The sequence below is a fragment of the Seriola aureovittata genome, chromosome 15 (genome assembly GCF_021018895.1).
Source record: "Seriola aureovittata isolate HTS-2021-v1 ecotype China chromosome 15, ASM2101889v1, whole genome shotgun sequence".
Lineage (NCBI taxonomy): Eukaryota > Metazoa > Chordata > Actinopteri > Carangiformes > Carangidae > Seriola > Seriola aureovittata.
In genome coordinates this window covers 19,710,393-19,737,226 of record NC_079378.1, presented here as the reverse complement: position 1 = coordinate 19,737,226, position 26,834 = coordinate 19,710,393, and the positions used below count along the sequence as shown (strand labels likewise).

The 26,834-nt window shown below is 39.2% G+C and overlaps 1 protein-coding gene across 1 annotated transcript in view; it reads left to right on the top strand.

Moving 5' to 3' along the window:
- The first annotated feature begins 1,612 nt into the window (after window positions 1–1,612).
- Window positions 1,613–26,834, top strand: part of opcml (opioid binding protein/cell adhesion molecule-like) — a 304,122-nt gene continuing 278,900 nt past the window's right edge. Inside the window, exon 1 of the mRNA XM_056396764.1 lies at window positions 1,613–1,934. Coding sequence (XP_056252739.1) covers window positions 1,874–1,934 — 61 coding nt within the window. The 5' untranslated portion in view covers window positions 1,613–1,873. The remainder of the gene's footprint in view (window positions 1,935–26,834) is intronic.

The following is a 26,834-nucleotide window of genomic DNA, read 5'->3' as shown; positions in this document are numbered from 1 at the left end:
CAGTGCTATCAATTTTAACTATCAACAATAAATGCAGATATAAATAATAAATTATAAGGAACATGGGGAAAACAACATGATTAACTGGACATGGGGTGAAGAGGTGAAATGCTGCCCCCTATGGAGGTGGAGCAAATAGCACGATCTTACACATTACACCTTTAAAGCCTGAACACAATTTTTCCCACACCTTGAAAAACAGTTTTTTTTTTTTTTTTGTATAAGAATAAATTGAATAGAGCGACAAGAACTGCCTCTTTCTGAACACCTGCAAGACCAAGGAGATGGTCATGGACTTTCGGAGGTCTAGGCCCACCCTTTAGGCCCACCACCACATTGAGGTGGTGCACACTAATAAATACTTAGGTGTGCACCTGGACACTAAACTGGACTGGTCCCTGAACACGGATGCGGTCTACCGGAAGGGGCAGGGCCGGCTCTTTTTCTTCAGGCTCAGGTCCTTTCACATCTGCAGTGAAGTGTAGCAGTGGTGGCCAGTGTACTTTTTTATGCTGCAGTCTGCTGGGGCAGCAGCACGTCTGACATGAGCAAAAAAGAGACTGGACAAGCTGGTCAAAAAGGCTGGGTCTGTGATTGGCAGGAGTCTGGACTTACTCAGGACTGTTGTGGAGAGACAAATTCAATGTAAGATGGAGGCAATCTTGGACAATACTAATCATCCTCTCCACAACATTCTGGCAGGACAGAGAAGCAGCTGCAGCAAACGTCTCATCTCACTGCGCTGCAGAACAGAGAGGTTCAGGAGATCCTTTGTTCCCACTGCCATCAGGCTATACAACACCTTGGCCAAAGGAAGTTGACTAATGTTATTATTATTGTTTATTTATTATCAACTGTTATTATTATTATTATTAATAATAATGTTGTTATTATTATTATCAACAATGAGCTAATGGACATGAATTTCCCCTAGGGGATAAATAATCTATTCATCTATCTATCTATAATACACTTGTGTAAATGTAACAGGGAATTTCAACCAGGATTTACAATGAATCACTCAGCAGCCCCGTTGACTTTACCCAAAATAGCCACAGCAGGAGTATTTAAAGGGAGAATGTCATTTCACATGGAGAGTCATCTCATTATGATTCTTTCTATCCAGCAGTGTTTCTGTTCCCAACAAACAAACATGTCTATGTGCTTCAGCCAGATGAAGAAGTCCACACTGTTGTGACACTCCATCACAAGCCCTCATTAAAACATGTAAAACATGTCAGACAGCATAGAAAATAAACACAAAAATATATCAAGGGATAATTTCCATAATTTTCAGAAAATTTCCCCAATCCCAGATTACCTTTTATATTAACTAAGAGGCTGCTATTTATTTAGCCTGTATTGAATATTAGTCCTCCATCATCTTTTTAATCCTGCTCTACTTCTGTCACAGGGCAGAGAAAGGAAAGCAGGGTTGAGGATTCAAAGCAGCTAAAAAAAAAAAAAAAATGGAAGGAAGGAAGGAAAAAAAAAACAGAGCTAGAACTGTTCATGGGTGATCGACAGCAGCGTTAGCCAATGCCAGCTGAGCAGAGGCCACCCTCCCCCCTCCTCTCCCCTCAATCTTGCAGAGTGCTGGTCCCTCTGTGTGCTGTAGTACGTGGAGGAGAGGAAGATCGAATACTACGTGAGGAGCCAGTGTCTGTGTGCCACCAACTACTACTTGCACTGGATTTTAAGCATCTTCAGTACAACCCACAAGTGGGAATGAAAAGCTGTTCAAACTGACATTCAGGAAAAAAGGAAGAAAGAGAAAAAAAAAGCTAAGTGGGCAGCTCTTTGAAGCCTGGTTGTGGGAAGATAGAAAAAGAAAAACAAACAAGCAGATCAGAATCAGCACTTTTTGGGAAGCATGTGTAATTCGGTATGTTTCATCATCCTGTCATGGGTGTTTGCTGTGCTCGTGTTCCCAGGTAAGACTTCTTCTATTCCCCTGTCTGTGCTGTTTGTATGTCCATGTTTACATCCTTCTGCCTTCTTCGCTGTGGCTCCTGTTAACACACAGTGGTGCACTGTTTTCTTTTCTTATGCTCCCTGTCTGCAAATCATCTGCCAGAATCTGCCTGGGATAATCAAAGATGATAAGTAGTGTTAAGTTTATGCAAAAGCTTTTTGTGTTGGTTGATGCCACAGATTCTCCAACAAGGAGGAGGAAAAAGTTCCCTTCACCTCACACTAGCCTCACAACTTGTCAGTCTTTAGAAAGATGACGCTAAGCTCTAATGTCAAGGATTCCCTGCAGGAATTAAATCAATCTTTAGTTGGACTGAATTAAAAATTCAAAGACAGCTTCACCATCTTATGTTTTTCTAAAGCTCAGGGTCATCAATAAAATGACTTTTTTTATGGGCATTTATGTAAAAATCAATTTTTCCAATCCCACGAATGTATGCAGATTATTACAGGATTATGTCCATGATGAAGTACTATATGGAAGTAACCAAGATGTGTTGATCAGTGGAGAACAGGGCTTTTTGGTTTTATTAGTGGAGGGCAGAATTATTTATTTAAAAGGAGTGTACTGTGTATATAATGCCAGCATTACCCTTTAACTTTTAGTTTCAGTATCCTCACAAAGAGCATGAAGGGAAAACAAGCCTGACAATGAAACCTGAGCAAAAACAGCTTCCTGTTGATGACACAGGGGAGCCTGGTGTCCTGAAATTATGTTAAATGAGCGTCTGTAAATGCAAATATGTGCCCTGAGCACCTGAAGTGAGGGAAATGTCTCTTTTCCCCTCAAAGGGATTATGTGGAGAAGATTATGTGAAGGAGTCTGACAGGGAAATAATGTGATTCATTTACCTTTTTTTATTCTACCAACTCAAGTTCCAAGTCCTACAAACAAGTTCTGTCTTAAGCCTTTTTTTTTAACCATAAACCTTGAACATGATTTGTGAACAGCTGTTTAAAGACGGTTAATTATCATTATATAATTCAGTTTGTGTTAGAGAAACCTAAAATTCGCCCACACGTCTTATCTCAGTTTCAGAGTTTGTTCTTCTATGGCAAAACATCGCTAGTTACATCATATCCACGGAAATTGTTGTATCACACATATTGTGAGTGAACAGGGTCATACTACGCTAGAAGGAGACAGATTGACTCTGGTGCCTGACAGTTATGGCAGCGCTGATAAATTTGACTGTTTTATTATGCCTCAATTAGGCAAAGCTCAATGGCTTTCTTCACCTTGTCTATCTAGTGCTACATCTCTATCAGAGAGTGGTGACATTACTGAGCCTGTAGAGTGCACTTATCACACTGTGAGAATAGTGTGTGTAGGTGTATTCACTAGAGGTCTTGCACCTACACATACACACTGTTGGAGCTGTAGCAGGAAAACAAAGATACTCCTTCTCTCAGAAGTTGAGAATGACTCTATTTCTTGTTTTTTTCCTTTTTTGTAACCAATAGTAATTGCACAAGGCTCATTCTCTTTGGTTTATATTGCTGCCTTGTTGTTGACAATATTAATGATTGACAACAAATGCACATCACACATGCTCATATCGTTTAATATGAAACCCCGATCAAATCTACAGCAGATGGCATGAATCTGAAATCATTTGGTAAACTGTAGGCACTGGGAGGCAGACAATATTCTCCTAGCTTAATTGTAAATGTGCTGTAGGCTGACTGTAAAGAGCAAGGATGAAACAGAAAATGAAGACAAACAGAAATATTCAAAAATAGAAAATTGGCAGTCTGGAGCAGCTCAGCTGGGTATGAAATAGATATTAGATATTACATTGTGACATCAGTTCTCTCAGTTGTCTCAGTCTTGTGTTACATAAGGATGATCTCCTACAGCACATGCATATGTCACACGGCGTGTGTGCTCAGTATTTTAATAATCTGTATACTGCACTGTGTTGCTGGTATTGTTTTCACATTGTATGTGTGTGTGTGTGTGTGTGTGTGTGTGTGTGTGTGTGTCATCATAGCAAAATATGGTCGTGGAGTCATAAAACTTTACAGATGTGTAGCTGAGATCAAAACAAAGAAGAGTGTGGTCCAACCCATGAGTGCTGAGTACTTGTCTTAAAGACTGATGTAGTTGATGTGATCCCATTGCATGATGGTCTCTACTGTCATTCATGATGTGTGTTCAGAGTAAATTGCTATTTGTGTTCTAATTCAATTGAGAAGCTACTGCATGGAAATCATCATCACCAATAAGGTGTAGGGACAGCACTATGATAAGATTATCAGACACAGAGGTCTAACATTTATCATTATTTCTTACCTGAATCAGTCTGTCCACGCTGTTGAGAAGTAATCACAAAACCAGTGTGGTATGTAGCGTTACCACAATTCCCAGAGGTCTCTACAAGCATTACCGGAATAGTGTGACTTTTTTGAAATATAAACCTATACACTTTCTTCCCAAAAAGTTAGAGAATAAGAATGACAGCAGTGTCGTACGGTACACTCACTGAGAAACACCTGTGCAACTGCTCATTCATAAAATTTCCAGTCAGCCAATGATGTGGCAGCAGTGCAATGCATGAAATCCTGCAGATACAGGTTAGGAGTTTCAGTAAATGTTCACATCAAACATAAGAACGGGGTCAGAGGAGAGCAGACGTTGAGGTGGATGGACAACAACAGCAGAAAACAGGTTCCACCCTTGTCAGCCAAGAACAGAGATCTGAGGCTGCAGTGGGCTTTGACTTACATATACACTGGACAGCTGAAGACTGAAAAATGTAGCATGGTCTGATGAATCTGGATTTCTGCTGAGGGAGCAGATGGTCAGAGTTTGGCATTAATGGCACGAATCCATGAACCCGACCTGCCTTTTGTCAACATTTGAAGCTGCTGCTGCTGGTGGTGATGTAATTGTGTAGGTGATGTTTTCTTGGCACATGTTGGACCTTTTCAGTTCCAGTCAATCATGATTTGACTGCCACAGCCTGCCAGTACTGTTTGATCATCAATTGATGATTCATTGATTAGGGTGATCTTAGTATTATTTTTTTTCACTCAAAACTGCGGCCATACCCTTGACCTAGTATTCACCATGGGTATGACACAGAGCTCCCTAAAATTGGATGGTATTATCTGTGATCAGAAGTGTTTTATGTTTGATTCTATTTTACATCCAACCCTTTTGCCCAGAAGCCCACTGAAAAAATGCTGCATCATTAACAGTCAGTCTATAGTTACATTTTCTTCTATTATTTCTGTGCTGAATCAAAGTGGGCCATGTTTAAGCATTTTAATGACATATGTGCATCTGCTTCAGAAGCTGCTGCCCCCTTTAAACCAAATCAGTCCCAAAATCCACCTCATCTTCCTGAATAAATGATGGCATCTGTGGAGGATTGTGAACTTCTATCCTTTTCATAGATACAATCAACTGAATAAGAGCGTCCATTGCCCCCCCCCCAGCCCCCATACTGAGCCATCCCCCCTCTTTCTCGTCCTACTAGATCAATTTTCTCCAATCTCCTTTAGTGATTTGATTGATATTGTTTCCCCGCACTTATTTTTCCATGTGTCCCCTTGACATTGTGCCTCCCAAATTACTTAAAGAAGCCATTAGCATTATTGGACCACCTCTGCTTGCTATTATCAACCAGTCCCCTCGTCAGGCTGTGTACCTGAATCTTTCAAAGTCGCCTCAGTTCAACCCTTTTTTATAAAAAAATCTGCACCTGGATCCTAGTTTACCAATGAACTACAGACCTATAAGTCATTTAAGATTTTAGAAAAAATAGTCTGCCAGCAACTTCTGGAACTTGATGAAGAAAATGACATATTTGATCAATATTGTCAGAAACATGGCACCGAGACAGCTCAGTTACATGTTGAGCGTGCACTGGTCTCATGCACTTGGACCACGGTTTTGTCTACAGCATTTTACATTATTGATCATGTTATTCTAATCGATTGGCTAGAAATCCTCTTATTTATTTGCTTATTTTAGACTTGTGGGTGCCGCAGGGGTTATATATTCTCCCCTTAGGGTATTTTAACCGCCACTTTGGTTGTGTGTTTTATCATTGCTACGTTGATAATACCTCTCAAATTTAACTATCTATGTTTGTCTGTCTAGGTCTGTCCAAGATTAGCAACTATTTTTAGCGACAATTCTTCAAATTTTGGTTTTCGCTCCAGGTCAGGTCTCTACTGACATCAATAACAACTCATATAAAATCTTTTTTCAAAAACCAAGGTGTCATGTTTGACTACAAGCTGATATTTGATAAAGCGACAGCCAGAAGCTGGTTAGCTTAGCTTAGCATAAATACTGGAAGCAGGAGGAAAGAGCTATCCTGACTGCACCTTAAGTAAAAAAAAATCTGCCTACCAGCACCTTTAAGCTCATTATTTCACTCTAATTAAGACACTGACTGGCAACCGCTTTGTCGCTGACTGTGACAACGAGACCCCAGGAAGTTCTTGCACCCAGCCCAGAAACAGTGGCGCTCAATGTGATACTGCAATGTTCCATTTTTATACTTTTCTTTTTGTATGTATTGAATGAATAAGACACAATGTGTTAATTGGTGAGCTTTAGAGGTGCTGGTGTGTGATTTTTTTTCCAGCAAGCTGTTTCCCCGTTTCCAGTCTAAGCTGAGCTAAGTTAATCAGCTTTTGGCCCCTTACTCCACACTTAACAAACAAGTGATTGAGTGTGCGTGTTCTTTTTCGATGATGTGTGCCCTGCTTTACCTTCATCCACATTCTGTACATACATTACCTTCACACCTGGGAGCTGCCCGGTCCCAGTTTATCTCACATCAACTGATTGAGCGGCTGCTGCATACCTGCAAGTGTGGGGAGAGACAGCCACTTTGAAGATTTGAAGCGGTATTCTTTTGGTCGCAAGGTCGTTTACAGAGTTTGTGGTGTGTGTGTGTGTGTGTGTGTGTGTGTGTGTGTGTGTGTGTGCGTATGTTTATGTGTATATGTGTATGTGTGTGTTGGGGAGTTATAGAAAAAGAGCTGACTTTGAAATAAAAAGAGTTGAACAATACAAACCAGTTTGTTTGCTGAATGATACGCGTTGTTGAAACATACAATACATCCTGCTGTTCTGTTTATCCTTTATTTCTTGGAATTAATTGGACTGTCAATCTAACTATATTTTGAGCTGGTAAAAGCTTTGCCTTTATTTTTAACATGTATCTATCTATCTATCTATCTATCTATCTATCTATCTATCTATCTATCTATCTATCTGTCTGTCTGTCTGTATACGTGTATTTGTTTTTAAAGATTTGCTCTACAAAGTAGAGGAAACTGATAAAGGCTGTCAAAGAATAGGAATTTGTCCAGGGGTCAGTGACTTCCAATCTTGCTTTGACCTGTTCTTAAAGGAACCAATTCAAACCATACTCGTAAATATGACAAACTTGAAGTGGAGACAGGTGTTCAAAGAGAACTGTAAGAATATAGATTGAACAGACATCCAAGGATACATTGGTCTGTTGATTCTGGGTGGTGTATACAGGTCCAGAAGTGAATCCGCTTGTAGTTTATGGCAGGTAGAGTCTGGTCAGGCATTTTTTGTGACACCATGTCATTACAGGCATTTCATGTTATCACAGGTGGTTCATTTTGACTTGGTCGTTGTCGGTGCGATCAGAGAGGTTTGGGACAAGTGGGTGGAGCGCCTGCCACTCATCTACAATCCCAATCCAGACGTTATGGTGAATGAATGTCTGGTCCCTTTTAAAGATCACTGCCCATTTAAGCAGAATATGCCAAGCAAACCAGGGAAACACAGGAAAATGATCTGGGAAAAAACACAGGTGTGAAGCGCCAGAGATGAACCAGGCCAAATACATGACAGCAGGTCTCCAAGGCCAAAATATCACATGTGATAATTACTTCATATGCTCTTGGCCAATGGCCTGTGACAGATATTAATAGAAAAAAAAAAAAAATCTTAGACAAGCCTTTTCAAGTTTAAATAAAAGCACTGTAAGACTGTCGCTTTCCATTTTCCTCTTCTTTTTTTCCATTAGTGTGGGAGAAGAGTAATTATGAGGGTCCTTGATGATCCCTGAGCAGCAGCTTGCTCATGCCTCTACAGTTTATGAGAACTGCTGAGTGTTCTGTGTATTTTGACACTCTTTGATACAAAATGCCTTGGAAGAGCCACACATTTCTAAATAATGTGTCACAAAACAGCTTTATCAGCTCATTTTTATTTAATTGAGCACCATTAAGGAGCACAATTGCTTTTTGCCTCTAAGCAGCTTTAATGGTGAAGCCTAAATGCTTTTTGATTAGGGCTCTCTAGTATCTGTGAAAAATGAAAGTATGTAATTATTCACAACTAATAAAATGGTTATGAGAAGTGCAGAATAGAATTAAGAGCTCACATATGCACACAGAAAGCACATGCACTCCTACAGTACACACTCAGGTCATGTTTGTGTGCCCTTACACTATTGTTTTTACATGGTTGTTTAAATTTTATGTGACATCTTTTGAATTTTGACAATGTGAATGTCAGACTGACCAACCTCGAATATCTGATCTCTCTCTCAATCTCTCTCTCTCTGTCTCTCTCTCTCTCTCTCTCTCTCTCTCTATACATATATATATATATATATATATACACAGTATATATAGAGCAGCTGTGACTACTGCTGCTGCTGAAGCCACATCACACACAGTCTGTACAAAGACAATAGGCAAGGCTGCTCCCAGTGACCTTCCATCCATCCGTTTGCTTCTGTTTATCCAAGGTTGGGTCGCAGTGGCAGCATGTCAAGAACAGTAGTCCAGACGTCCTTTTCCTCTGCAATGTTTTCCAGCTTTTCAGCGTGTTCTAGGTCTCTCCAGCATGTTCTGGGTCTACCGCAAGGCCTCCTACCAGGCACCTTGGACGTGCCTGGAACTCCTCCAACGGAAGGAGGCAACCTAACCAGATGCACAAACCACCTCAATTGACCAGGCGACCTTGTTAAATTTTAAATGCAAGCTGGTAGAAAAATTCATATTAACCTTTTTCAGGGTTTCTGTTGTTTTCATTCAACAAGTCAAAAGACTTCATCATTATCATAAGACCCTATGTTTATAAGTTATGAGGTGGTCTAAAAATAAGAATTTTACATCGCATCAATTTGAAATTAATAAATGCATTATTATTATCATTATCATTATTATCATTATTGTTTTTATTTTAAGTTAAAGAGAAAAGATTGGTTGTCTACACAAAATCTGTGTATGATCTCTTACAGTGTTTTGTTGGAATTGCACATCTTGTCTCAATTATTTATTCATACTAGCAACCTTTCTTTTCAAAAACTAAACTGTGCTTTGTTAAGATCCTGAAACATAATCTTTGTCCACTTTTAAGAATCACATCAATGTGATTCAAAGTCCATTAATGAAGGTTTGTAGCCTGAATATTAGAAGAGTTCTTTATTCTTATCAAGTCTGCATGTAACATGTTTGTAACATGTATAAATTAGTCAGAGTCAGAAGCCATCACTGTCATTTGGACTTCAGATCTGTCCGACCCATCAGATGTCAGAGTCCCCCCTCTGTTTTGGAAAAAAACGAAGCAGAGAGACAAGCTGCTGCTGAATTTGTGAAGTAACCATCCTCTTAAGTCATTTAAGTCTTTTTTTGTAAGATTTCCACAGAAAAAGTAATTTCCCACGCCATACCACACTTCTAGTTTTCATTTTTTCATTTCCTTTTGCCGGACAAATGTGTTCTTCATATTCGAGTCCAGCAGAATGAAGCTCGTTCTTTGCTCTGTGCCTGTGCTGTTCAACATGATGTATTACATGAGTGAAGTCAGCACTCTGTCTCTGTAAGCAACTGTAGTTGAAGTAGGTTTTCAGGAACATAGTTTTCTTTGATTTCCAGGGTTGAGGCACACGTTTATTGAAACAGACAGTGGTACAGGAGTAATACATTGGTGTGTTTGGACTCTTGACTGGGATTAATAAATAGAAAAGGAATTTTACACTAGTGTTATTCTTCAGAAAGCCTGATAACAGGCAAGCTCTTCTCCACACCAATTCCTCCTCAATACATGATGCTTCCCAGGAGGCTGTGTATTTATCAAACTTATCGTATCAGAATATAAAGTTTGGGCCAAATCTCCCTCAACTTTTCTGATCTCTGTGTGACTCATAAGGTACAGCCTCCTCAGGTCCAGCTGATTGAGCCATTTATCATAATGACATGACTGTGGTTTACTATAGACAACATCACCACTTGGTTCTGCCCATCGATTCCAAAGGCTCAGAATGATGGATTGCAATTATCAGTGAGTCAAATTGGTTGTGAAAATGAAGCTTCAGTTGATGGTGAGGATCAGTGTATGCATCCGCTTCTACTTAATATTTATGCAATCTAATGTCACTTAGCCTAAAGTGTGATTATAAATCATGCTAACCGCAGAGCCCTTTATCACATAGAAGAACCCAGGAGGCTCTGGGTTCTCAGTTCAAGTTATTTTTACTGTTGTTGTTTTCACTGAAATGTTAGGTATGTCAGATTTTATGGCCTCGTATTACTCAAAGTTGACACAACTTGCGTCCTTAAAGGAGATGGAAAGTCTTTATTTATCACTTTGTCACCCTTCCTGGAGATAACATCATTCAGGTGGCATTCATGACACATTTGCAGTCTGACACTGTAAGTACAGCAAAGCTTTTTAAAACTCCAGAAATATATCAGACATGTTAAACAGTTTCAGCTGTTAATCCCAATGAAAGGAAAAGCTGCCTGTACTATTTCTCATCTCACACCTCTTTCTTCAGATGCGCTGCCATGTATCTGCATGTCACATCCAAAATATACAGATAAGTCCAATTAAAGAAAATGTGCTCCTATATATTTCATGGTGCTTCTATATATTTAAACCATAAATGCCAATTTATTTGTAGTTTCTGCTCCTAGTGTTCGGGGAATAAGTCCCAGAAATATACATCTAAAGAGAGTTTCTTAAAATGTTACTCAAAAACCAGTAACCAAGTCAGATAACACATAATCTACTTTTGGATTCAGGACATTGGTGTATTGTCTTAAAAGCTTTACAATGGAACAATCATTGACAGTGAGTCACTACTTTACACACAGCGACGGCATTGTAACAATAGTGAACACAGGCTAACATTCATTGGAGGGGACACATTTGTGAGAACACTGTCTCCTGGCATCAGCGAACAATCCCCAGCAAGCAGTCACTGAACATCGCTGGGTAAATGACAGCATTTAAGTCTCTGAATGGATGCAAGTAATGAATTGTTGCTGAATAGGCGACGGATGGCACAAGCAAGAACAAGCATTCAAGTGTCATGAGGCTGCAAGGCTGTAATATGAGAAGAGACAGTTGAAGCAGAATCCAGTTGGTTGAAAGTATACAGTATGGCAGTGTTCTTGTAGTTGCATACAGATGTGCTCAGTTTCATCCAGGGTTGTTATCATTCAGAACAAGCCTTCATTGACTCATTTATCAATTATTTACTGAATCAAAATGGCAAAATCATAGCACAGGGAAATCATTGTGCCAATGGTTTGTTTAGATCTGCTAAATGGTGGTAACTGTTTGTTAATTTTGCTTTAAAGACAATTTCACATATAACATTGATAGTGTTTTTCAGTGCGTTGTGGAAGTGATCCAGTTCATCTGATGGAAATGTGATTTAATAATTAGTTTCATGCGTGTTTGTTGTGATAGCATCATCAAGTCAGACTTTTCTTTTATCGTCGGTCAAAATCAGCAATGTTGAAGCCGGTCATCAGAACGAGCTTTCTGATATTGATTCTGTTTTGTGTTCAGTGCTTGTGAACAGAGATTCATTACTGTAATGAACTATTTGAAAATGTTTGGCCTTTGGCTGGTGCCAGCAGTTTGCTTTGATGGAGTATTTGTGTTCAGTGATCCGGTCAGCTGGGCAGCAGTGTAAAGACAGCTGCAGGGACATGTGAGTCATTGTTTTAAAGTACAGCTACAGCTGATGAAGGCTCTGTAGCAGCACTAATCGATACTTTGATATGAAGCATGCGCCAAAGAACTGGTCATTTGTTGTGACAAAAGAATTATTATCAACTCAGCACTTCTCCACAGCTGTACACGCTCCTTCGGCTCATGGTTTTTCATTTTGTTGTTTGCACAGGTTTACAGTTTTGGTTCACTCTCACTCTCATCAGTGTAGTGGCCCTGAAAGCTCAAAAGACAAGACACAAGCAAATTCAGAAAACATCTTCATCAATTTGACACACGTATTTGGCTGTTGTGTGCTTTTGCAGTGCATGTGTTGTCAAATTATTTTCTGAATTTGCTTGTGTTTGTCTATTTTTATGTGTTTTCTTAAAGTGATAGTTCAGGCTATTTGACATGAGGTTTTGTGAGGTAGTTGTCTATAGTCAGTGTATTACTTACAGTAGATTAAGATCAATGTGCTGCCAGTTTAGAGAAGCAGCACTGTATTGCTCTGCAGATCAGCTGTTTGAGTCAGACAGTGCTAAGCATAGGTGCGCTAATTTAGCTCTAAAGAAAAGGGCTGTTTGACAGCAAAATAAAGCAGGGAAAATATTCAAAATAAAGCAAGATATTGATATTGTTTTTCTCTGTGGGTATTTTTTAAAGTGGCTAAATACGTTTTTCTGCTAACTCTGTCCACAGCAGCACATCACTCAGCTTTGTTCCCGATCCAAATCTACTGCAGGCAATACACTGACTATAGATATAAATACATCACACAACCCCCCATCAAATAACGTAAGTTGCAGTGCTTTCAGCTCTCAGGGCCATCGTACATCAGGGCTGTTTCATGCTGCGGCTGTTTTGAGTGCAAAACCTCTAAAACTCCACTGTACACTTCCTGCACTGAATCAAGTGGAGCATTTACCCACCAAAGAGCCAGCTATCGTCTTAGGAGTTTATGTCTGCAATTGTCAAAATATTTCCAAAATGAAAGCTGAATGTCGAGTGGCTGGACGTTCAAGTGATGGCAAAATATACCTTTAAAATCACCAAGGGGCATTTTCGGCTTTTCTATGTGGTATTTATTCTGAAGGCTTATACAGTACATCATATTTATCTAGATAAACAGAAATAATGTACTAAATGTTGTAAAATGGTCCAGCACCCTTATGATCCTTCAGAAAAATATTTAATAAAGTGTCACTTTAAAGATAATCCTTATTATAAATGGTATATACACAACAAACACATATGTTAAGACAACATCAAGTTGTTTGTACAGAGGCACACTGAGTCAATACTGACACATAATATTTTATCAGGACACAAAGAAAAGGATGATCACCAAAAATATAGCTGCTCATTGATAATTAATTAGAAACCTTAACTATCTTAATTCCATTTGAGGCACTTTGCTCCAGTTTCCACTGAGACGCTGCAGTCGGCTAACTCCACAAAAGCTGCTGACAATCCTTGTCAGAGCTCTATGAGGAAAACATCAATTTTGTTTTCATTACCAGGAGCGGTATAGAACATAAAAGCCAACTCCTGAACCAAACCAACAGCGTCCTTTCTGTCCCTTTTCTGAATTGGTTTGAACGTGTATGTCTTTGAGATTAGGCCGAACAAAAACAGTGACCACAAAAAGGAAAAAAACAAAAAAAAAAAAACACTAATGAGGCAAAACATGGGAGCTACATACACAGTAAATTATTGCTATTACCCATTGGGTGTTCTGTTTAGGCTGACAAACTGGCTGCTCATTACTGCTGCTTCTACAGCTGCTGATACCTATGCATGTCACGCCCCACCTCCACCCCAGAATCCACCTGCAAGCTCTGTTTCTTCTTGGTTTCCCCGGGGGAAGTTGCATTGATCTCTTCATGCAGTGGTTTTAAATGATGCTTCACAGGGAGAGATAAAAAACACAGCCTTGGCACCAAATTTAAATATATTTGCAATAAGGCTCATAAACATATCTAGATTTATATCAAAATGAATAGACAAGTAGGTGGTTACCATGGTTAGACAGTAACAAAGTACATATACTTGAGTTTTTCAAGTATCTGTACTTAACTTTGAAACTTATGATTCTTACTCCACTACATTTAAAAGACTAATATTGTATTTTTGACTCCACTTCATTTCTTTTAAACTTGTGTTTACTACAACCAAACTTCATCACTGCCTAAAAAACTTAGCCGTCAAAATTGAGAAACCATGTCGATATAACGTTTATTTACTCCCAGATAAACTTTTGAACAGACAGCTTATGGTAGTCGGCTGTCTTTTTGTTGATTCAGTTGTGTTTTTATGTCCATTTCTATAAACTTTGCAGCATATCCTACAAGCTTTTTATTCTACAGGTTCTACAGTCAGTCATTTCAGGTTGTCTCAGGGTCATTAGGTTCTGTAAATGTGGAGCAACGTAGCAATACACTAAAAATGTAGGATATTTTTGAATACTTAAGTAAATTAAAATGCAAGTACTCCGGTATTTCAACTCAAGTGTAAAAACTTGACTGAACAACTTTCACTTGTGTTGGAGTAATAATTTGGCCAGAAGGATCAATACTTATTGTAATGGAGCTGTGTACTCTGTCCACCTTTGGTGATAACACATCATTTCCAAAAGCTAAAACTAATAATTAATTTTTCCAGTATCCTGAAAAGATGACTAAAGATTATTGGACACCACCATGACATTTTAGATTAGAATATCTATATATCTACTATAACTATAACTATAGCTACTGAATGGAGATCCATTACACTTGGAAGACACTGTACATTCATGTCCAGATAGGATGACTTGTCACCTTTACTTTTCCTTCAGTGTCATCATGAGGTCAATTTTTTTTTCCTGATACTAAATATTTTATTTTGGTGTTCTGTACTTTGTGTTTAATGCTAATTAGCAAGTGGTAGCATGCTAACACGGCAAACTAAGATGGTGAATATGGTTAACATTACACCAGCTAAACATTTTAGGATTGTCATGACGACCATATTAGCACAATGATGTAGAGTCTTAATTAGGTGTCAGGATGGCTGTAGGTACATGCTTCTCAAGTGCAGGGCTACACAAATGCTTGTGTGCCCTCAAACCTCTGTACTTACATAATTGTGGCTGACCAGCAGACACACATTAATGAAGAATATAATCTGGTAGGACATAAAGATACTTCCAGGTACTGCCAACAGGTAGGAACTGAGCTACACGACCATGAAGACCTGGAAAACGCACAAGAGGCAAGCACATAATCCACGCGTCTAGGAGAGGGAAACGAATACACAGAGGTAGAGAGAGACGAGGAGGAGGCTGGGACTCCTTGAAACATCTGAAATGAGGCACTGAAAGCCAAGAGTGGGAGAGAGAGAGGGGGTCCCAGGATGGCCGATGGTCCAGCACAGAAAAGATAGAAAAGAAAAATGAGAGGACAAGGAGAAGAACATTGAAGTGAGAGCGAGATAGGCATACAGCCTGGACAGGTTAGAGAGATGCAGTGGGAGAATGTTAATAGGTACAAGGCCTGAGGTTATCAAATAATAAGTCACTAACTGAAGGTTAAGGTGTAAAGATGAGTTTTAAGTTTGGATTTAAAGAGTCAGACAGTCTGATGTCAGCAGGGAGGTTTTTCCAGAGGGAGGGGACACGATAGGAAAAGACCCTGCAGCCTGCAGATGTCTTTTAAACTCTGGGGACAGACAGGAGCCCTGTATCCTGAGAGCGGAGAGCAGGGGATGGAATATAAAGAGGATTAAGAACATCAGACAGGTATGAAGGGGCACGCCTATTTAGGATTTTGTAAGTCATCAAAAGCACCTTAAGGTCTGAGCTGACATGGATAAGCAGCAAGCTAAAATTGGTGTAACGTCAAATCTTCTGGTCTATGAAGGTCGTGAATTTGTTTCACTGAACATGTTTCATGAACAGAATAACACCATGTTCTGGTCAATGTGAAACTAAATCAGTTTTCACAACATAAAACATTGTCATGCCTGCACAAGCGTTCTCATAATCACTATGTCGCTACATGTGTTTTCCAATCAGACACAAACCTTGTGTAATGTGTATGTGCTTGTACCTGCTTGTGAAGAGCTACACAAACAGCCTCACACAAATTCAGCCAAGTGCAAAGCCTGATACAATACTGTATCTAGGCCAGTGAGTGTTGGAGCAGCCCACCAACACAGTGCTACACATTCATGTGCTGCAATTTACAAAAGGAACTCTTTTGTTCACCGCTATGAGTGTGTTTATGAACGGATTTACTGGAAGCTAGTCCCCCAGAATACAACACGAACACAAAGACTGTCACTACCAAGTCCCTGAATGGTGGTTTCAAGCAAAGAAGCAATCATTGTTTTCAATGAATTAATATTTTATAATCCTATCATAGTTGTTGCTGGAAGGATTGCAATTCAGTTGTACAACTCTGCTCTGTACCAGTGTTCTGTGTGTGTTTGGAAAGGGCGCTGACCTTTCTAAGCACTTCCCTCGGGGTAGATAACAATATTTTGTGATGGGTGACTCAGGCAACATTAAACTTGAATTTATGCCTTTTCTAAATTTAGTTTTTTCCTCTTTATATCTGTAACTAATCTTAAAACATAATAACAATTTATTTGAAATTCCTGGATATCATCAGGGAGTGCTAGTGGTCTTGAATTAAAGTGATGGTCCGCAGCTGGGGACTTCACTTTCCCCACCCTTCTTCCCTCATTTCTTTCCAGCCTTTTCCAACTCATGGCCCCCTTGAAAATCTCGAAAATGTTGGTGGCCCACATCCAACCGATAACAATACAGAGACCAAATGATATGTTCGCTTTGTCTTCTAATGATAACGATTGAACATTCAGGACTGAACTGATTGTTTGGCGGGGTTTTCACCATCTGTCTCTTGGCTCTTTATCCTTTTAATTCTTCCTGTTGCTAACCAGCTATCCATTTTGATACTCTCCAGTTTTTGCCATGGATGTAAGCTTTTGGCTTTAATTAGACTGAGATAGAAAACAAGTGTACAATGTGGTCCAGCCAAAGTGGTCCGGCCGACGACATCATAAAACTTCATACCATTGGCTTATCACAGTGAAAGGCCTTACAATGAGAAAAGAAAAGAAAAAAACAAAGCAATCAATACAGTTTTTCAACATTTTAAATTTTTTAAAGACCATTTCATTTTAAAACATTATTTATATTTTTGTATTTTAATTTTTTTAATATAGTTACATCACCAAAATTTTGCAAATGATTTGTCGGCCCACTTGCAATACCTTCAGGGCCCGCAAGTGCGCCACTGGCCTAAATAATAAAGTCAAACAATCGTTTTTGAAATATATAAACAAATTCAGCAACAATTTAGTGAATACATATTACCATTTGTATTTTGGATTTTAACCAATGTTTTATCATCACTACAGTTATAGGTTCACCTTGGGTTGCCAGCATACGTTCCAAATTCACTTGCATGGTAGCCAAATTCCTCATTCCCACAACTATAGCAATCCAGCTAATGGTTACATTCCATGCCGGAGCATCTTATAAACAGCAGTAGCCTACATCTACAGCAAAATTCTTAAAAAAACATAATAATATCTGAGCATAGTAATGTAGGGTTAAAAGTCAAGAATCAAACATATTTTTGTGTAACAAACAGTGTTGCCTGTACATTGCATTTTTCTAGCAAAGAAAATGGATTAGACACACTGTGAGAGGAAAGCAACACAGCAGACGCCGTTCATGAATTTTCTTCATGCGCACAGCAGAGTGTGAGAATCCAAAAGGTCAAGAACATCAACCTTTTGAGAGCTGAACAGAAATGTGAAGGAAAACATTATTGCTTCAGGATGTTACCACATAAAAAAGAAATAAGAAAAGAAATATGAAAAGAAGTTAAGTGCAGAGGAGCTGATGTCAGCTGGAGTTCAGCCATACACTTTTGGTGTCACACAAACTTTTATAATAGTGGATGAAACAGTGCAAATGCTGCTTTGGCCTTCCGTTGTTCTGTAATCTAAGCCTTTTGAAAATGAGCCATATTTATCACAACAATGTCACCATCATCTCTAGAATCAGGGGCTTTACAACAACAGTGTCACTTCACCTCCTTTCATCACCAGCCATTGTATTCAAACTGAATACGGTCACCATGAGGCAGAGAGCAAGACCTTCCTACTGTACAGGTCGTGTTGATACTCAGGTCCACACTGGCAGGAAGAAGAGCGAGAGACAGAAAGGTGCAAACAAGCTGAGAGAAGTCAGTGCCATCAACAGGAAGCAGAGAGTGCAATCAGGGTGCAAACAAGGCGAGCTGAGTAATTGCTGAGAACCAGACCTTTCTTTGGTCTATGATAGTTAACAGGAGCCAGCAGCTCAGGAATTGTTTTTGAAGGAGAGGAGAGAGGTTAGACAGGATGGAGAAGTGTTGTACACAGTCCCAATGGTCCCTATTACAACAAGGATTAAACCAATATATATTATTTGCATACATTTTGAGACATTATGAGACAATTCAAGACTGTCCTCCCAACTACAGCGAATGCTTAAAGGCAACATATGTTCAAGTGACAAAGCCCTGTAGTTACGACTTGTCCATCAGGAGCACAGGTGGAAGTCTGCGGAGGTTATTACGGAACCACAAACGTCACAGAGGGAGGATGTCTCGATAGACGTGTCAAGAAAATGTCAACCTTTGATACAGGAGACAACTGTATGGATCCTGTTTCCTACCAATAGTGAACGTAGGTTTCTTTTAACAATGACAATATTTCTCTAACAATAGAGTTATCTTCACCTAAACTCATCTTCCTTTAGCCCTTAGGCTCGTTTTTGAGCCTAATTCTTAACCATATCTATGTAAAATCAGAAAAGGGTTTTATTTTTGTAACGTGATTGGTACTGGTTTTGGAAAGCTCTGATGAATTCTGTCATCCTGCCAACAGTGGCATCAGACCAGAAAATACATACAGTATATGTGTCGTTCCTCCTAAAAATCAGCAAAGTAGCACGTCCGGCAATACAATATCCACTCATAACGACTACAACATTATTAAACCTATTTATGGTTGTGTGGGCACTGGCAGTGATTGGTTAAGTTTTTGGAAAGATTTTAGTCTGGTTTAATACAGAGAAAGTCTACGGTGACATGAAGAATGAGTGTTCATTAACTTTCAGCCAAAACCAGGATCTTTCCCTCAAGGCACTAGAACACCAACATCTCAGACCGAGACAAATGCTTTGTCGGTCACACCTCCTGCCTCGCTTGGGCCGCAACCCCCACAAATGTGGTTTCTTCAGTTGAGGACATTCTGGAAGGTCGCTTTCACCTGAATGCTGCTTACCGCACTGTGCCATCTCACCTGTGGGTGGTCACCGGGTGGGGGAGGGTCAACGGTTTACGGATTCACCGACACTAACATTCACATGTACATGCACTAAACGTACATGCCACCCTCCTGGATATCAAAACGAAGAACAGGGAAGGTCAGATTACAATACATTCAGAGGGGGTGTGACTCAGTTCTCTGCTCAGGACACCATTACTCTACTACATATTTACATAGAAAATAGTTGTTTGCTGCTGTAAATCTTGTTTAAATAACCTTAAACCTTAAAGAAATACGTTTGTTGCATAACCAAGAGACTGACCTGTGGATATGAACCCCAGTCCCTGGTGTCAAGGTCCAGCTCTCTGAATACCCACCATCTACATCTACCTCAACCACCTCTCTATGAGTAGTAAGATGAAGAATACCAAAACATAACACTTAGTATCGGTAGTTTCAATAATAAAATGTCATTATTGGCCTTCGTAAATCCGTTACCTGTCAGACTTACTTGTAGAATTCATAAAGGAGGCCTTTAGTCTGTGCAGCATACAGCACACACACAGTACAACTCCTCTGTATCCTATTATACAGTAATATTTCTTTCTGAAAGTATGGGACTAATACAGATGGTTACACAAGCTGGTACCAACAGAATTGGCAGAAATGCTGAAAAACCAAGTGTCTGGAGGTAAAAACCTGGAAGACCACCTGCTTGACAAATCCATTCCCTGAGGGGGAAAGAGGAGATGAAAAGAAACAGCAAATAGATCAGCAGCAACACTCCTCTCATCGGAAAAAGAAGGTGAAAAAACATTTCAGGTCCAGAGAAGCACGAGCAGCTCTCTCTGACTGAGCTGCGTGTGCCGAGAAAAGCCAGGATATCGCTCCCGACAAGAACAGGTTCAAGCACTCACTTGGCTTCTGAGTGCAAGAAAAACTGGCTGGAGCCCTCAAATGTACCCGCTGGAAATAAGAGGCTTTGTGAGTACCTTGAATCAGTGGAAAGCTTGGAGCAGCAGATACAAAGGAAGAAAAAGAAACTGTGAAAGCCATAGCCAAGGCTCAACGGAAGAATGAGAAGTACGATGGAGAAAAATGACCCCACTTCAAATTTGAAAGGATTTGATTGACTTTGTTTGTTTTTCTAAGTGTTTAGATTGTCAGAAGTGTTTGATTTCTTTCTTATTGTGTGCATGCATCTATCTGTGTGTGTGTATATATATATATATGTGTGTGTGTGTGTGTGTGTGTGTGTGTTGTGTGTGTGTGTGTGTTGTGTGTGTGTGTTTGATGCATGGCGTGTGGCTGTATTTGTAGTCTGAGAGCAGGACAGTGCTTTCTGTTTGATCATAGATCAGAGGCGCTGCGTGGCCATCAGAGTTCTGTCTGCCATTATTTATTGATGAAACAACAATTTCAGCGAGACACCACCTCCCTTCATCCCCCCCCCACCCCCACCCCCCTCCTTTACATCATCAGGACAGCTCAGATCTGATGAGCCTTGTGCTGAATGTGAAACTTGCTTGTTTCTCATACTTCACAAAAACAAGGTCACAGAAGGGCAGTGATCATTGAACACTGGACACATACAATATGTCAGGAGGACATAAGAGGCTTTTCAGGGGGCACAGGCAGGAGAGGGGAGGGGGGGGGTTGTAGATGTTCTATTTTAGCTCAATGAACCTTGATTGAAGCAAACACCTTGTCTTTATGCCATAAATTTATAAAACGTTAATTCACAGATATGCAGCCATATTTTTCATCGTGTACCCTCAATGCAGCTTCTGTGAAAATACTAAAGCGTATGATACAAAGGAACTTCTGTTCTCATTTTAGACCCATCAGCTGGGCTTGTTTTCTCTTTCAGCTGTCACATTTCATTTGGTGCTATCTTGCCTCTAGCAACATAGGCAGCGGCCCCTCAACATTGTGTCACTGCTATTTGTGCTGCTCGGACTTCCACAAGGCAATGATGAGGTCACATTCGTTAAAGAGGAACATCTTCCACTAGGCAAAGTCAGAAAAGGATGGCGCAGTGGATTAGAAGGCTTTGGGACAAGTTCTACTGGTCGTGGTGCACGTACTAGCTCAGGCTTAATTTAGACATAGTGAGATTCTGGTTTTCAGCGAGACAGGAGGTCATTGTTTGTAGCACGGCAACATTTACAGGTATGGAAGCTTACCTATTGATTCATCTACCTGTCCTTTCAAAGCGCTCTTTTTAGAGAAATCGTTCCCATATATCAGTGCATACTCTGTAAGTTTGTTCAAGGTTTTCTGTGTATGGTGGCCGAGAAGGGAAAGCGTGCTGCGATGGCCCAAAACACTTCTACTAGGAGAATTGAGCTGCAAAATCAGAAACGATGCAGCTTCAAAAACACATACGAAAATATAAAACAAATACAATAACAGAAATGTGCTGCAAATGAAAAAAAACCTGCTGCAGGAAGCCAAAACCAAGACAATAACAACAATAGGCGACATAAAAAGGTGATAAACATTTGGCCGCAGTTTTTACAATATTATAAAAGAGCAACAGAAACTGTAGCAAGCGGTAGCATGCTTATATACAGTCTATGGATGTTCCACTTAGAACTCCTCCTAGAGGCCTGGAGCATTTCCAGTGTGTTGTCTGGATATACAGAATTTATAGTGTTCTATGTTCGTACGTTTTTGTTTTTGCATAATTTCTTTATTTGCAGCATTGCTTGCTGTTAATATGTTTGTATATATATATATATATATATATATATATATATATATATATATATATATACTATAGGGGCTTAATTATTAATAATATTGCAAAACTGAGAAAATGTAACTATTTATATGTAAATATATTTATTTGCTTTCTAATCCTACTGAATTCCTTACCTGCCAACGGTGACAGTCAGTTTTGTAGACACTGTTCCATAAAAAGTCCCAAGATCCTGTATTTTCCTGTAGCAGTTCTCACTGTTGTGTATTTATGCTGATTGCATGACGATGGGGTTGTAAATGTTCTATTTTAGCTCAATGAAACAAATAATCAATCAGTGCCACAATATTGAATAATATTTCACGTTGAAATCCATCATCATTTGCTCTTCCATGTTTCCCACAGATCTCCAATACTTATTGTGCGAGGATATTGAATTTGTCATGTTAGATGTGTAAAGACACTAATGAAAACTGTATATAATATCATCATTGTAATACACTTCCTGGTGTGGAGCTCAGCATAGACCCATGCTGATGAGAAGTGTTACCATGCAGACAAACACCAGAACAAGATAGTGGGTTTCATGATGAGTTTGGACACTGAAACCTTGACCTTTTCAACTCAGCATGAGCAAAGTTTTTAAGGACAGAAATCGATGCCCACGACAGAGAAGGACACAGTTTGTTCAACTTCTCCTTTGCTGTCTGTTCTCATAACACTGAGACACCCAGACACTGACACGTATGATTTGGGATGTCCCTGAGCATTTTGAGGAGCTTTAAATACCATTATGTCTGAACAGCAGTGAGAGATGTCTCTGGCCATCTGCATGAATTCTCCCAGCCTTTGTAGCAGTCGTACATCTTGAGATGCCACTTCAAAGCACAAATGTGAGCAGAGATGCACACTGCCCTCAAGATTATTGTGTTACATACAAATTTACAGATTTCTTCTGTAATATATAGAAGCCCTGAGAGGCCAGTGAATATTTTCTTTTTCTTTTTCTTTTTTTCATCAGCTCCTGTGAGTTCCCTCAGGCCGTTCTGGATTCAAGGTTTGAAATAAAAATAATGAAAAAAAATTAGAATTAGGAAAAGAATGCATTAACTAAAGAAATATATAATGGCATTTGTACCACATTCTCTTGCGTGAAAGCCCTATGTGTGATCCATTCTTCCATCAAGCTGGTTGCTTATGTGGCCTTTTGTTGCTCTTTAAACCATCTCACTTAAAGCATTTCTGGCAGAACGCCTTCACCAATTAAAATACATCTCTAGCAAAAAGAAAGAACACGATAGTAATGTTAGACAACTTGCTAACACACATTATATGTACATTGGGTTCATTAGTCTTGTGGCCTAAATGAGTATTACAAAAACAAATAGCCTACTTTCTGACAAAAAACAAAACAAACAAAAAATGCAAATGGAAATTGAATGTTATTTTTTTTCTTTTTCCCCAGTTTTCATAGAAAAAATAAACTTGGGCTTGCATAGTTATATGTCTTGTTTTTGTTTTTTGTCTTTTAGGGACATCCACATGTTATTTCACACAGAAACATTAGACTCTCACAGATAATGCAACAATACCATACGTTTATGTTATGGTCACTGGTTTAAATTATTTCACCTATGTTTCTGAAAAATCACATTTTGTCCGTCAGTTTGACAGGTGGCTCAAGATTCCTCAGTCGCACTAGCTGCTGTTACTATGGAGAAGAAGCCACACAAAGGTGTGAACTGGTGAACTGAATTTGAAATATAGCTTGTTCCACTTTGCTACTTTACATCATATGCAGTTCACCAGCATGGGAATGATGTTGTTATAGTCATTGCCTATCTCTTCTGTTACTTGAAACATCCCTACTGTACTTTACTCTGTCAGGATTCAAATCTCTGGTTACACAAGTGAATCACAGTTGGTCATTTACCGTCATCCAAAACCATAAACAAGAGATAACACAACACTAGCCAGACCACGATTTTTCTATAATGTGCAAGCAACGGCACTAAGTGTGCAGGAGCTTATTATTACATTTATTTATACAGAAATTGAAAATTTTAGTTTGAATTAAATCAGTATGTATTTAGAGATGCAATATATTTTTGAGCATTGTGTAATTCATTCATTCATATATATGTTCACTGAGCAGTCTGATTAGTATTAAAACGTATGGAAGGATATATTGTTAGGTTTAGGTACAAACAAATGGACACTCAGTATTAATATGGTCATCGACTTTTGGAGGTCTAGGCCCACCCTTCAGCCAGTCAAAATTCTAGGGAAGGACAATGAGGTGGTGCACACTTACAAATAGCTAGGTGTGCACCTGGAAAGGAAACTGGACTGGTCCCTGAACACAGATTCCATCTACCAGAAGGGGCAGAGCCGGCTCTATTTCCTCAGGAGGCTCAGGTCCTTTGACGTCTGCAGTGAAATGCTGCACGTTTTATCAGTCAGTGGTGGCCAGTGTACTCTTTTAAGTAGCAGTCTGCTGGGGCAGCAGCATGTCCAAAATGATCACATAGAGACTGGACAAGATGGTCAAAAAGGCTGGGTCTGTGCTTGCCAGGAGTCTGGACTCACTCAGGACTATTGTGGAGAGATGCATGCAGTGTAAGATGGAGGCCATCTTAGACAATACCAACCACCCTCTCCACAACATTCTGGCAGGACAGAGAAGCAGCTACAGGTGCAGCAAACGTCTCATCTCACAGAACAGGGGTTCAGGAGATCCTTTGTTCCCACTGCCATCAGGCTATACAACACCTCAACCAAAGGAAGTGGACTAATCTAATTATTATTGGTTATTTATTATCAACTGTTATTATTATTATTATTAATAATGTTGTTATTATTATTATCAACAATGAGCTAATGGACACATGAATTTCCCCAAGGGGATATATAATCAATCTATCTATCTATCTATCTATCTATCTATCTATCTATCTATCTATCTATCTATCTATCTATCTATCTATCTATCTAATAGTGTGACTGGAGAAACCTATGGGTAAAGGGCAGTTATTCACTGCATACCAGCTCTCACCAGTCATGGTTTTGGCTGTTATGATAAGTCTTCCCACTACAGTTTCACTATTTATTTATTTATTTGTTGGAGACTGACTTATTTTTATTTATTTATTTATTTTTACAAAATCCTAAATTTCACAGTTATCAGTGGAGAAGTTGTATTTCTGAATCTGAATTGATCCAGTGTGAATGTAACAGTCGCACAGAGAAAGAAATGGGGACACACACACAGCGATGGCATACTAATGGTGTATACTGATGACATTTCCTCAAATGCAATATTCACTGGGACATTTTCCTAAACTGTGACATTATTTACAAAATGCAAATTTCTGTATGTGGAATTCTTCTGGCGAAATAACGTAACTGGGATTCAAACTGCATACAACTAGTAATTATTTTGATTAACAACTAATCTGTCTTTTTTTTCAATATTCTATTAATCATTTCGTGTCTAAACTGTCAGTGAAAATGCTCATTACAGTCAGAGTAGGATATCTGCCACGACTTTGAACAACTTCCAAGGTTTGTGCAAAAGGGAAATAAATACATCTCTGCAATGGCTTAGACCACAAGCTGGAGTTTTGACCAACAACAAACTGTTAAAATATAATAAAAAAAGAGAAAAATGTGGCACATTGTCACATTTGAAGAGGCCTTTCTGCTTTATAAATGACAATCAATTCACCAAAGTGGTTTAAGCACAAAAGACACTTGTGCTGTCAGAAAAATGGGTTCTCTTACTGAGAGTGATGACTTTGATAAACTGAATTTAGTTTTAATATCAAACCAACAACACTTAAAGCAGCAATCTGTTATTCATTAAAACTACATTCAAAGAGTATTTAAAACAACAGTGGTAACAATTTAGTACCGAACTAGTTATCAGTTGAAATGTACATTAATTACTCAAAACATTTATTTTTATCTTCAAAGAACAGACAGGAACATTTCGTTGTTAATTGCCTTGTTGCGCTCAAACATAAGTGTGTGCTGAAACTAAAATAACTTGTATTACAGTCACAGAGAAATATATATTTTTTCATATTTATTTTAGATATTCTGAATGATATACAGTCACAGTAAACTGTCAACAAAACAACACATGAGCTGTTTTGTAGACAACGTGTTGTTTTGTTGACAGAATTGTAAGTGTGAGAATCACGTTCATAATTACCTACAGACTAAAACATAATTAATAATTGAAGCCAGATTAGTTGGCCTATATTTAGTTCAATATGTAATAGTATCTTCCTGGGATGCTGATGCCTAATGCCCTTGTCTTGTGTGCAGAAGTCTTTTGAGTGACTGATGTATCGTGAGGGAGACGTCAGCTGTCAACCTGGCCTGTCACACTTGTCAGGAAGCCGATTCATTAATCACGTTGGACTCCACATGGGAGAGCAGCCTCCATTTGGCCGAGGTCTAAAACACCTGTGGCAGCGGGCCAAGCTCTCTACTGCGAGCTGGAGTCACATCTGGAAGTGCTATATGTCAAGAGAACGCTTCAAAGGGGGCACATTAGAGAGGATTGATGTCCATCATTTCCTTTAAAGTTTGATGAGATGAAACTTTCACAGAACTCGTGCACACCAAGGATGAAAAGGCATTTATCTGTTTGGGAAAAAATATTGCTGTGGCTCGTTAGATTCGAAAAGGATGTTGAGGACACGTGGACAAAGTGACTGTGAATAACATCTGTAGATGTGACACATGTAATGCATCCTGACTGACTCACAGTTGCCACCAGCAGCACTGGTTTAACTGTTGATAATCCCTCTCTACAATGGTGATGGTAACTGCTATCCAATACTAGTTCAAACTATT